Here is a 12,914-nt window from a genome sequence, read left to right as displayed (position 1 = left end):
ACTCTTAGCTATAGAGAACAAACTGATAGTTACCAGAGGGGAGGTGGGTGAGGGGATGGGTGAAAGAGGTGATGGGGATTAAGGAGTGCACTTGTTATGATGAGCACTGGGTGATGTATGGAATTGTTGAATCACTACATTGTATGCCTGTAACTAATATAATACTGTCTGTTAACTATACTGGAATTTTAAAAAAGATTCTCAGGGATTGTCTTTAATATTGAAATATATTAATCAGATTAATCTTACTTTAAGAACTTTAAGTATCTGGTCATTCACTGATCTTACTTTGTTTTGTATAATCTTTTCTTCCCTTCACAAAACAATATGCAGGTTCCATGTCAGATAACACATTATTAATGAGAAGAAAGAAAATAATCTCTTCTTTCAAGGATTTATACTTGAAAAGTCACCACATATAGGAAATTTTGTATTTGAATTTAAAGTTTTCAATTCTGGTTTTCTAAAGTTTATTTCAGTTCTGGTTCCTTGGATTTTGTCAGAACTGATGAGAAAGTAAGGTAGAAAGAACACTATAAGAGGAGGACCTAATTCAACAGACTAAACTAGATTAAAAATTTTGTCTTTTCTCTGAAGTGCTTTTTGGACTAAGGTTTTGCAAGTTATACTTATTTGTATGTAAATAGATTGTTACAGAGTAAGTGAGATAATAATGTGCTGGATTGAAGTCTTGAAATTATTTGTAGTTTTTGGGGTGTTAACAGGATCTGTTAGTGGAGAAAACTGCACTACTATAATATCCTCTGATTAATGGGAGGGCTCTGCAATTTTAAAATTATTGTTACTTGCGATTCTGGTCAAAATCTGATACATTTTTTTCTTTCACAATTTCCTAAAAATTTGAGACTTAATTACTCATTTCTACTCACTTGTCAGCGTTGTCTCCATTAATGACTTCTAATTTCCTTGCATAATATAATCTCTAGTTTGGAAGGTTTCACTCCAGAGAGTTACAATATACATGTGCTGCATAATTTTTCAAGTTTAACCTGTTAAACTTCATTCTACCCAAATGTCTGTATTTCAGATGGATCAGTTATCAGATGAAGAAATTGACCATGGTGCTGAAGAAGACAGTGATAAGGAAGATCAGGACCTGGACAAAATGTTTGGAGCCTGGCTAGGGGAGCTAGACAAACTCACTCAGGTCAGAAATAGTGGCTTGAAAAATTGTTCGAAGATTTTAAATCATCACTGTGTGCTAAAAGTTTACTGTGTACACATAGGGATATGGGTATAGGTTCCATTTTTAAATACTGCTGTAAAGGGAAAATGTCCAAAACGTTAACAGGTAAATGAATGGTAACTCTAGAACACAAAGTATTATCTTATGTGGTTATTTAAAGGAGTCTAAAAACAAAAAAATACCTGTGACAAGAGATTCTGTTCCTCTAGAGGGATTATTTAAAATCTGTTTTGTAAACTGAGACTGCTGGCTAAAAAGGTTTAAAACCCAAAATCTAAAAGTCTAAATTTTAGCAAATCCTATTCCATAACTTAATAAATGTGAATATTTACTACATTTTACAACATAAGTAATATCCTCACATGCAAGTATTTTCTATTACATAATTCTAGAATACTTACAAAATTTCATTTCTGGCTGCATTTTAAAACTATGGCAAAGCTTTTTTTATCTTGTTTTATTGGATCTTAGGTTTAAAAAAGATGGAATAGTAACTCTACACTATTTCACTGCAGATGGCTTTTCTACTGGTTTGGTACTTATATTCTTCCCAGTATTTTAAATTCCTTGCCTTATAATGTGAAGAGTCACTCACCAAAAATGTTGGCTTGTAAACTAATGCTGTGACTGTTTTTTGTTTTTTTTTTAAGTTGTATAAATCTGTCTTTAGAGACAAAACAGATTAACCATTGTGTAATGGTGGCTCACTGCTAACAAGTTGCTTTTTAACACTTCATATGTTTTCAAAAAATATTTTATGTACTTTATTAGTGGCTAAAACCTCAAGTTTGTTTTGTTATTTTAGTTTACTACGAAGTGTCATCTGTGCATCTACCCATATCACACATACCATGTTAATGGGATTTTCAACTTTATTTTAAATTGAGTTTACATTTTAAGTGGTTGGTGAATCTTTTAAAATCATTGTAAAGTTTTTGTGTGTGTGTGCATTTTCCTGGAAGAAGGTTCAGAGCTTTTACCAAATTTTCATGATAATTGCCCCCCACCAAAAAAAGTTTAAAAACCACCCACCTAGGTTACCAATTTCTTGGTGTCAAGGGGTATTTCTTACTATTTCTTTTGTTCCCCCAGCACTGTGGGCACAGCAGATAATTATAACAAGTATGTTTATTTGAACTGGTAAATAGATAGACTCTTAATATGTCCTCAATTATATTCAAGTTATTTTACAGAAATATTAAACCTACCTATTATTTTTCATTTCCACTGAGAGAAGCATTAGGACTTAAATTGCAGCAGAAGAACAGGATTTGAGGTTGAAGAATTTCCTATTTTGTGAAACTTTGAAAAAAGGCAGTGAATGATTGTGGATCCCCTTCATATGATAGCTTCAAAAACTGGTTGGACACTATCTGAATGGATTCCTTTTATCTTGAGACAAATGAATAAAGAAGGCACCAATATAATCTAATTCGATGATTCTACAGACTATCCAGGATTCTTTTTTATTTGAAATCAATTTGATAATTATAAATAGCAATGAAAGTTTTAAAAGGCTATTCTTAATATTTGTAAATTTATTTAGACACTAACTACAGACCTTTTCCCTGAATTTCTCTGTTATAAGCATCTTATATTCTTTATTGTAGAAAGGTTAGAGAGGAAAAGTGTCATTTAAAAAGGTAGTGAGATAACTTACAAGATACTCTGTCCTGAATCTACAGTATAATTCTAGACTTATCATAGTATAGTATCACAGCTGGGTTACAGTTTGTCCTCATCTTAATAGAGCTTGAGAACAAGGATATTCCATCATTGTCTGAAGTTGTAGCCACTCTCTGTTAAGATCTTGGGTCTTGGGACTTCCAGGGAAGTTGGCAGAGTAGGAAGATTCTCACCTCACTTTGTATCTCATGAATACAGCTAGATAATCCCCACATCAATGTAATAACCCAGAAAATGACCTAAAGACTGGGAGAACAAACTTTCCACAGCTAAATGTAGAGAAGAAGCCACATCCAAGAGAGGAGGAAGGACAAAGACACGAAGGAGGGGCATCCTGGGCACGGAGAGAGGAGAGAAACAGACTCAGACAAGGGAGCCTGCATGGGGAAGGTGTATCCCCATAACATTTGGCTTTGAAAACTAGCAGGGCTGAATTTCCCTTTGTTCTTACAGTCAGTGGGACTTAACACCTGGAACTTTAACAATCAGTGGGGTTGGAACAGGACACAGTCACAGCAAGAGAGCTAAATAAAACAGGTAAATAATATGACTTATAGAGAATTTAAAGCAGTGGTCATAGAGATACTCACTGGACTTGAGAAAAGAACGGAGGATCTCAGTGAGATCCTCAACAAAGAGATAGAAAAAATAAAAACCAATCAGAGATGGAAGAATCCAATAACTGAAATGTAAGATATATGGAATAAATAGTAGACTAGAAGCAGTAGAACAGATCAGTTACCTGGAGGACAGAATAATAGAAATCAATCAAGCTGAATAGAAGAGAGAAAAAGTAATAATACAAAATGAAAATAGACTTCGGGAACTCAGTGACACCATCAAGTATAGTAACATTGCATTTTAGGGATCCCAGAAGAAGAGAAAGGGGGGCAGAAAACTTATTTGAAGAAATAATAGCTGAAAACTTTTAAAATCTGGGGAAGGAAACAAAAATCCAGATCTAGGAGGCATAAAGAGCCCCAACAAAGTCAGTCCAAGGAGGTCCACACCAAGATATATAGTAATTAAAATTGCAAAAAGTAGCGATAAAGACAGAATTTGAAAAGCAGCAAGAGAAAACAGTTGCAAGCAAGGGAAACCCCATAAGCTGTCATCTGATTTTTCAGTGGAAACTTTGTAGGCTAGAAGGGAGTGGCATGATATGTTCAAAGTGCTGAAAGAAAAAAACCCACAACCAAGAATACTCTATCCAGCAAGGCTGTCATTCAGAATAGAAGGGGAGATAAAGAGTTGCCCAGACAAAAGTTAAAGGAATTCATGACCATTAAGCAGGCCTGTAAGAAATATTAAAGGGGACTCTCTGAGTGGAAAACCATAAATAAGAGTAAGAAAAGTAGGAAACACAAAAGCAGTAAAATAAGTATATTTCTAAAAATCAATCAAGGGATTCACAAAGTAAAAGGATGTAAAGTATGGTACCATATACCTAAATCATGAGGGGGAAAGAAGTAAAGAGTGGGTTCAAACTTAAGTGACCATCAACTTAATATAGACTGCTATATGCAGGTGTTATATACAAACCTAATATACAAATTAAAAACCAGTAATAGGTAGGCAAAGAATAAAAAGAAAGGGATCCAGGGCAGGCACCTGGGTGTCTCAGTCAGTTTAGCATCTGCCTTCAGCTCAGGTCACGATCCCAGGGTTCTGGGATTGAGCCCCGCATCAGGCTCCTTGCTCAGCGAGGAGCCTCCTTCTCCCTCTCCCTCTGCCTGCAGCTCCCCCTGCTTGTGCTGTCTTTCTCTCTCTCTGTCAAATAAATAAATAAAATCTGAAAAAAAAAGAGAGAAAGGGATCCAAGTATATCGTTAAAGAAAGCCCAAAACAAAACAAAACAAAAAAACAGGCTGTAAACTATAGAGAACAAATTGATGGTTAACAGAGGGCAGGGGGAATGGTATGAGCACTGAATAATGTATAGAATTGTGGAATCAGTGTATTGTACACCTGAAATTAATATAGTAGTATAAATTAACTAGAATTAAGATAAAAAAAATTTTAATAAAATACATAAATACAAAGAAAAAAACTGATCTTGGATCTACACATTTTGAGTCCAGAATTATGCCTTATCTTCAGGGTACTTCATGCCAAGAATGAGACTATGCTAGACCAAAAACAAATCCCTCTGAGGAAAGAGATAACAGAATCTTACCTTGCCCATATTCATATATTTAGCTAATAGTGAATTTATGTAAAATGAGCTCAGTCACTATACTTGATGTATTTGGAAAGACATTCAATCCAAACTAGGATGGTCTTAAATGCCTTAAGTAATAAGCATATTATCTAAAAATTAAAAAACTATAACCAAAATAATAAAACTATAACCAATAAAACCATCATTTTACTTGTCCTTAAAACTAGAAGGACTTTGGTTTTATTAACTATTATATGACAGTTCACCTAATCAAATAACAAGCTTTATCTTTTTTATAATTGAAGCCTAAAAATAATATGACTTATTAAACTTTCTTTAGAGTTTGGATTCTGACAAGCCCGTGGAACCAGTAAAAAGATCTCCTCTTCGTCAGGAAACAAATATGGCCAATTTTTCTTATCGCTTCTCCATATACAACTTGAATGGTAAGATGGAATTGGAAGTAAAATGTAAGATAGTATACTAAATATATATTTAGTATACTAAATTATATAATGCAGAAGCAATGCAGCTACAGTTCCAAGTAGCTCAATATAAAAACTACATGCATAACTTGAGTGAGTTCTTCTATTTCTTGGTTTGTGCATTTTATTACTAATTCAAATGATCACAGAAAAAAACTGAACTGGAACATAACTAAAATAGTTTTCTAGATACTAATAATTGACAAAGTACATACTCAAGTGGTACTTCATGACAAACCTACTTGCACTGTTGTATTTTCATTGGAATTAAGTCCAGTGAAATTACTTGTTAATTAGTTTTAAATCAGCCCCTCTGGCCTTTATTTATTGTATTCTACCTAATGAACTTTCTAATATTTGGAATTGACATCATAATCTGTAATTTTTTAGGCTTTGCATTTTTTCTCTCTATGCTCTCAGCTCTTTAAGTATTAACAACTCTACCATGGCACTGATCATATTAATAATATAGAGCCTGTGGTGAAAAGTTGCATGGGGGATGTGGTTAAAACTATAGGACAGTATATGATTTTTGCATTATTTTTAATCTTTCAACTCATAATTTTATTCTCCACTGATTACTACAAATCTTAAAAGATGGACTAGTTGCTTCTAAAAATTTCTCTTTAAAACAAAAAACTCTTAGAAATAATATATTCAATAGGCTTTAGGCCCAATAGGATAAATTTCTTTGCTTCTTACCCCTTCATTCATTGACAGATTTATAATAGAATGTGTAAATTCTGATTCAGTCTATCCTGGAAACATCATGTATGTATTGTTCATTGCAGAAGCTCTGAATCAGGGAGAAACTGTGGATCTGGATGCCCTGATGGCCGATCTTTGCTCCATAGAGCAGGAGCTCAGCAGTATTGGTGCAGGAAATAGTAAGCGTCAAATCACAGAAACAAAACCCACTCAGAAATTACCTGCCAGCCGACATACATCAAAACATGGCACTTTGAAAGGATTGTCTTCATCTAACAGGATAACTAAACCATCACATGCCAACTACTCCCTGGATGACATCACTGCACAGTTAGAACAGGCTTCCTTGAGCATGGATGAGGCTGCTCAGCAATCTGTACTAGAGGATACTAAGCCCTCAGTAACTAATCAGCACAGAAGAACAGCATCAGCAGGCACATTGAGTGATGCTGAAGTGCGCTCTATTAGTAACTCCTCTCGTTCCAGCATCACCTCTGCAACCTCCAGCATGGACTCTTTGGATATTGATAAAGTAACACGCCCTCAAGAACTGGATTTGACACATCAGGGGCAGCCAATTACTGAGGTAAGTAGATGGAACTTTTTTCCTGCTATTTTAGTATTTTAAAAAGGAGGAAATGGTATTTTTAAAATGTAGTCTTAATTAACTTTCTTATTTTTTCTACATTTAAAATTTGTCAGGATCCTTCTGAGCTAAGTTTTAAAATCACTACAGAAGGAATATATTACCAGATATAGCAATGTCACAATGATTAAGAGAGTTTCTTCATTTTATTCTTAGGCTATTTGAAGCCCTTGAATTAATATGAGTTTCACATGATTAAAAAACTTGAAGTGTGGTTTATACTTGATGACATTTTGCAAAGCTATTATAATTGTTATAATAGTAATTGCTGTTTAATGTATGTTTATTATAAAACAACAACTTAAGAAAAAGATGCCTACCACTGCTATAGTCCTCCAAGATTCTATTTTATTATCAAAGAGTCAGTGTACTGTAGTGGAAAGAGCCCTTGGGCTTGGAATCAGAAAACTGGGTTCCAAGTGGTGTTCCCTTTGCCACTCACTACCCATAGGACCTTAAATGAGTTATTCAGCCTCTGTGAACATCAGTTTCTCAGAAGTAAAATGGAGCTAATAGTACATGGTCTAATCCTCATATGGTGGTTCAGATAATCAAAAGTGATAATATATGTGAACAGATTTTTAAAGGACAAAGTTCTTCTGGATGTGATGGGGTGAGGGCAAGGAAGAAATTTTTGTTAAAATAAGTTTAGCAAAAGCTGAGTTTGGTGTAGGTAAATTCTTTATTGAATATTTTTGTCAAGAAGAAGGCAGTATTGTTAACAGGGTAGCAGCAAGAAAGATCAATGTGGGTAAAATAAAGCCAGCCTTCTGTTCAGTTTATGTTTACAGTCCTCTCTACCACAGGGTAAAATAATCTATTTATGAATAATCATTACTAAGGTAAAATCTTGTAAAACAAGGTTTAAAGAATTATAGAGAAATTTAAAATTTACATCTATTACGCAACATTATTAATTTTTCCCCGTTGATTTAATTCATAGATTAATTTCCATCAGTCAGTAACTCTTTGTACCTATTAATGTACCCAGTTTGTTCTGGGCACTGTGAAGCATAATAGAGATAAATTTGAGTTTAATTGCTTGTAAAGAAAAAGTATATCAATCTAAAAGTAAATTTTCACTTATTTAAAATGAAGCTCATAACATAAGAATAAAAAAATAAAAAAATAAAATAAAATGAAGCTCATGTGGTATATATTCTGTAGAGAACTCAAAAATTTACTTCTGTCTTATACCTAGGGATTATATTTAGCACCAGCTCTATAGTATGTATCATTTATGTCTTTTAGATTTACCTGTTGGGATATGAGCAATATTTTATTAAGGATGCACTTTCTTTGTTATTCTGTGTTTTATATGTTGATATTCCTTCTTTCTAATCAGATTATTCTGAGTTGGGTCAGGATGCGTGAGGTCAGGTTAAACTAATCATTAAGGATCTTTATGTGTGTCTCATCTGTAAAAATATACTCACACAATAAAAACAAAGTAAAAAGTGAAAAGTCCTCTCCCAGCAAATTCTTTGGATGTGACCTAGTGGTATTCATGGGCAAAGATACCAGTGTTCAATAATATAATGTTTAGTGTAAGACTTCAATATAAAGTTTGGTGAGTAAACTAGGAATAAAGCAGGAAAGGAGTTAAAGTCTTCTCTCTCCGTCCTGTTCTTGTGCCTTGCCTGGATGAGTAGAAAAGTGGTTTAACCAAACCTGAAACTTGGTTTGGCATACTTTTTTATGGATTTGGTCTGCTTCAAATCAAGAAAACCAGTTGAGGCTTACTAGATCCCAAACCCATGTATCAAATTGTCCCTACACTCAAATACAATCTCTAAAAAATATTTTAATTACTTTTGCATATGTGGAGTTTAGAGAGTCAAATAGTTCTGTGAGACTTGTTACAGAAAATTTTGCTACACATGTGCACACACATGCCATATCCTCTCAGAGGCCAAAACTTTCTACTCTTTTAGCTGATTCTCAGGGTATTTACCTCTGTGTCATTAAATCTATATTTATATTGCTATTTCTTTATATTTTTCCGTTGTATGTGTTATCTACTGACTTCTCACTCTGGAAGATTAGGATATAGACAGCTCCTCTTTAGACAACTCCTCTCCCTTCTCCTCTCATGCTCCCCTATCCTCCCAGTATATTTTGGTTGGTTACTGTTCAGTTTTTATATTATCATGACTATGTACATGCAGTTTGGTGCTAAACTATATGCTTTTATTACATTTTCTTTCTGGGCCATTACGTTTTGCTTACCTGGAATTAGTAGTTGTCTTGAGATTTAAAAATAGGTTTTTTTGTATGTTTATCACTGTTTCAACTCCAGACTTTCCCCCAGTTGATTCTCTTGTTCAAACAAAATCAGTGTTTATTAATACCATCTTAAAATTCTTTGCTCTTTCATAGTCTTTGCTCTAGTATCATTCTTAAGTCTTTTCTCTCAGGTGTGTGAGCTTCTCCAGAGAAGATGGTTCTTTCATTCTCCTACATGGCGTATGTCGGCTTTGAGTGCTTTAGCAGCCCATTTGGGAAAGAAGGCTTGCAATGTAAGGTGGTCCTCAGTGTTCAGTATGTGAACTTCCATCTAATCCTTTTAGGTCAGGATTTCTCAACATTGACTACTAACATTTTGGGCTAGATAATTCTTTGTTGTGGGAGCTATCTTGTGTATTGTAGGAAACTTAGCAGCATCACTGGCACCTATCCTACCCACGAGATGCCAGTAGTACACATACCTCCCTCAGTTGTGACAACCAGAAATGTCTCTAGACATTGCTGTATGTTCCCTGTAAGGCGAAAGTCCCACTCTGAGAATCACTGCTTTAAAACAGAAAGGATTATTAGCAAGTCTGAACCCCTTTTCTTCATGGGAAATGATTGTGGGTGTTTTCCTTCTCCTGGCATTTTTTTTTTTTAGTAGAAACTTGACTAATAAATATAGAATGTTTCCAGATAATATTGTTTACTATGAACTGACCCCTGATTAGTGAGTGCATATGGACCAGGAAGACTGTGAGTGAACTTAGAAGCCTATGAATAGACACGGACCTTTGTTTCCTGGTGTGAAGTTTATCAGTTTTGTAAGTGAACATAAATACATCCCTTGAGGGTTCCTGGAACCTGCACTCATTGGCTGTTAAAATGGACTGCTGGTTCCTGTGGAATATGAAGTTTCCCTAAGCCAGGGTGATTTCTGTACTTACCTACATGATTTCTGTCCCTTAGAATGGTGGGTCCAGAAAAGGCTCCTGGTGGCCTGTATAGATCCATTTTAAAGATAACATGTCTCATGCTAGCACACTTTGTCTTTCTGTAGAATTAAGTGAACTTGGTGCCAAGCTGTGGTCTTTTGGGTCCTGTGAGTGACTGTCAGTCTGAACCTGAGACCACTGTTGGTCTGTGAGTAAAGGAAGGAATCTGTTAATCAACTGCTTAAGTATGCTTTCAACCAGTCAGTCCTTCTGCTTTCATTCCCACCATCACTTCTATTGCTTCTGAGACTTTTGAGGTTACATGATGTACATTGGGGTGCCCCTCTGCTTTTCTCCAGTGCTGGCTTTAACATTCAGCTTTCCTTGGGCCTACTAAGATGGTTACCACTCAGCCATATCTAACATAATCTCCTTTTCCTGTCTGCAGTCTCTTGACATTGGAGTGCCCCAAGGTACAGTCCTGACTCCATTTCTATCTGTATCCACTCTTGTGAGCTTAAGCACTGACAACTCCCGCATTTTAATACCCTATTTCATTTATCTAAGACACACCTTTTCCCCACATTTTAATTCCTCTAAAACAATGGTTCTCAACTGGGAGCTATTTCGCCCCCCCAAAGGACATTTAGCAGTGTCTGGAGACATTTGTGGTTGTCACTGATTAAAGGGTGCTACTGACATCTAGTGGGTAGAGGCCAAGGGTACTGGTAAAACCCTCCAATGCACAGGTTAGCCACCACAACAAAGAATTATCTGACCCAAAGTTGTGCCTAAGTTGAGAGAGTATGTTTTAGAAACAGGTGGCATCTGTCACTGTCAGCGAGGTGGCAGTTCTGTGCGAAGTTTTCTTTTGACAGTTCCTGAAAAAGATCAAGAAAGTAGCAGCATTAAGTCATCTTAGATTCAAAGAAATACAGGTATCTTTTGCCAGTGTGCCTCTCCCCTGAACTCCGGGCTGACACATCCTATCTCTGATCAGTATCTCTATTTGGATATCTAATAGGTAGCTCAAATTTAACTGGTCTAAAACCGAAGCCCTGGTCTTTTCTCCCAAACTCCTCCAAAGTCTTCTCCATCTCAGTTGATGGCTCTTCCATCCTTCAGTGCATCAAACAAAATCCTTGGAGTCTTTGTCTACTTCTCTTTTTCTTTCCATTCCCATTCCAGTCCAGCAGCATATTCTGTTGCCTTTACCTTCAGAGTATATCCAGAATTTGATCACTCATCACCACCTTCACGGACACCAAGCCAACATCATCTTGATGTAAATTTTTGCAATAGTCTCCCACCTGGCCATCCTATATTTACCTTCTCCTTAAGGGTCTACCATCCATACCGAAGCCAGAGTGGTCCTATTAAAAGTTAGATCTTGCCCCTCCTCTTTTCAAACCCAAAGACTTTATATCTTACTATAAAACCAAAATCCCTGCAATGGCCTGCAGGTCCTTACGGGATTTGCTTTCCCATTATCTCTGCTTCTGTTTTCCTTTCTTTCCTCCTTCTCTTTTTTTTTTTTTTTAAAGATTTTATTTATTTATTTGAGAGAGAGAATGAGAGAGAGAGAGCATGAGAGGGGGGAGGGCCAGAGGGAGAAGCAGACCCCCTGCTGAGCAGGAAGCCCGATGCGGGACTCGATCCTGGGACTCCAGGATCATGACCTGAGCCGAAGGCAGTCGCTTAACCAACTGAGCCACCCAGGCGCCCTCTTTCCTCCTTCTCTTAACTTTGCCAGTCATACTGCCTCCTAGTTCTTTGCCAGACATCTGAGCCTAGTTAGAAAAATTAGTTTGAGGGACGCCTGGCTGGCTCAGTCGTTAAGCGTCTGCCTTCAGCTCAGGTCATGATCCTGGGGTCCTGGGATCGAGCCCCGCATCGGGCTCCCTGCTCCGCGGGGAGCCTGCTTCTCCCTCTCCCACTCCCCCTGCTTGTGTTCCCTCTCTCGCTGTGTCTCTCTGTCAAATAAATAAATAAAATCTTAAAAAAAAAAAAATTAGTTTGAGATTGGTACTGTTCCATCTTGGGGACATGGGTAGTTAAACTGCCCATCTAAAAATTAAATAACACTGTGGCTTATCTTTTTGTCTTATTGCTCTCTGAAAGCGAACAGGGATAGGCACAGTACAATTTCACATCAGGAAGAGTAAATCTTTTTTCTCTGCCTTTCTCTTTCCTGACTTTTCTTGAAATACTGTTTTCAGGCACTTCACATATATTGCCTCATTTAAGCCTCCCACTATCCCTTTGGTAGGGGCATTTATTCCAAAGAAGAAATTAAGTAGGTCAAGTAACTGAGAAGCCTGTATTTGAATTACGAAACTACATTTGCCTCCCAGTTTTTATCAGTATCTTAAAAATAAAGTGAAGCTGATTGTTAAAAAATGATTATTTCCTAAATGTTAAAGAATGTTTTAGTATAAAATATCTTCTGTGGATAAGCATAAAAATGGATTATAGAATAATTTTAGTATTCTTTTGAAGTCCATCAGTGATGTTCATCTACTAAGTTTTTAAATTAGAATTCAGTGTGGTTGAAATAAATTCTAATAAGGTCTCTTTGTATCTTAACCAATGTGAGATGAATGTTGCAGCTGATTTCCTGGCATTGTTATTGTACTTTTATTCATGTTAACTGATAAAGCAATAGTTTTCAATTACGTAGAAGTTTGCAAATATAAATGGTAATTGCATGTTATAAATTTTATATAAAATAGGGTTCACTGATAAAAGGTTAATGTTAGCACATTCGTTTATATTTTCTGGTGAGATTTAAACTTTAATGATTCCTCTGAATTTGGAAATTTATACATGCAAATGTACTTTTAAAATGAAAATCCTT

At 35.9% G+C, this 12,914-nt stretch overlaps 1 protein-coding gene across 2 annotated transcripts in view; it reads left to right on the top strand.

Moving 5' to 3' along the window:
* Positions 1-937: 937 nt before the first annotated feature.
* Positions 938-12,914, top strand: part of RAPH1 (Ras association (RalGDS/AF-6) and pleckstrin homology domains 1) — an 80,055-nt gene continuing 68,078 nt past the window's right edge. For both annotated transcript variants that reach the window (XM_044913699.1, XM_044913698.1), the window contains exons 1-3: positions 938-1,168; positions 5,395-5,500; positions 6,331-6,833. In XM_044913699.1, the coding sequence (XP_044769634.1) occupies positions 1,034-1,168; positions 5,395-5,500; positions 6,331-6,833 (744 nt within the window). In that variant the 5' untranslated portion in view covers positions 938-1,033. The remainder of the gene's footprint in view (positions 1,169-5,394; positions 5,501-6,330; positions 6,834-12,914) is intronic.

This window comes from Neomonachus schauinslandi, chromosome 3 (assembly GCF_002201575.2).
Source record: "Neomonachus schauinslandi chromosome 3, ASM220157v2, whole genome shotgun sequence".
Lineage (NCBI taxonomy): Eukaryota > Metazoa > Chordata > Mammalia > Carnivora > Phocidae > Neomonachus > Neomonachus schauinslandi.
Note: the sequence above shows the minus strand (reverse complement) of the source record. Positions and strands in the feature narration are given on the sequence as shown.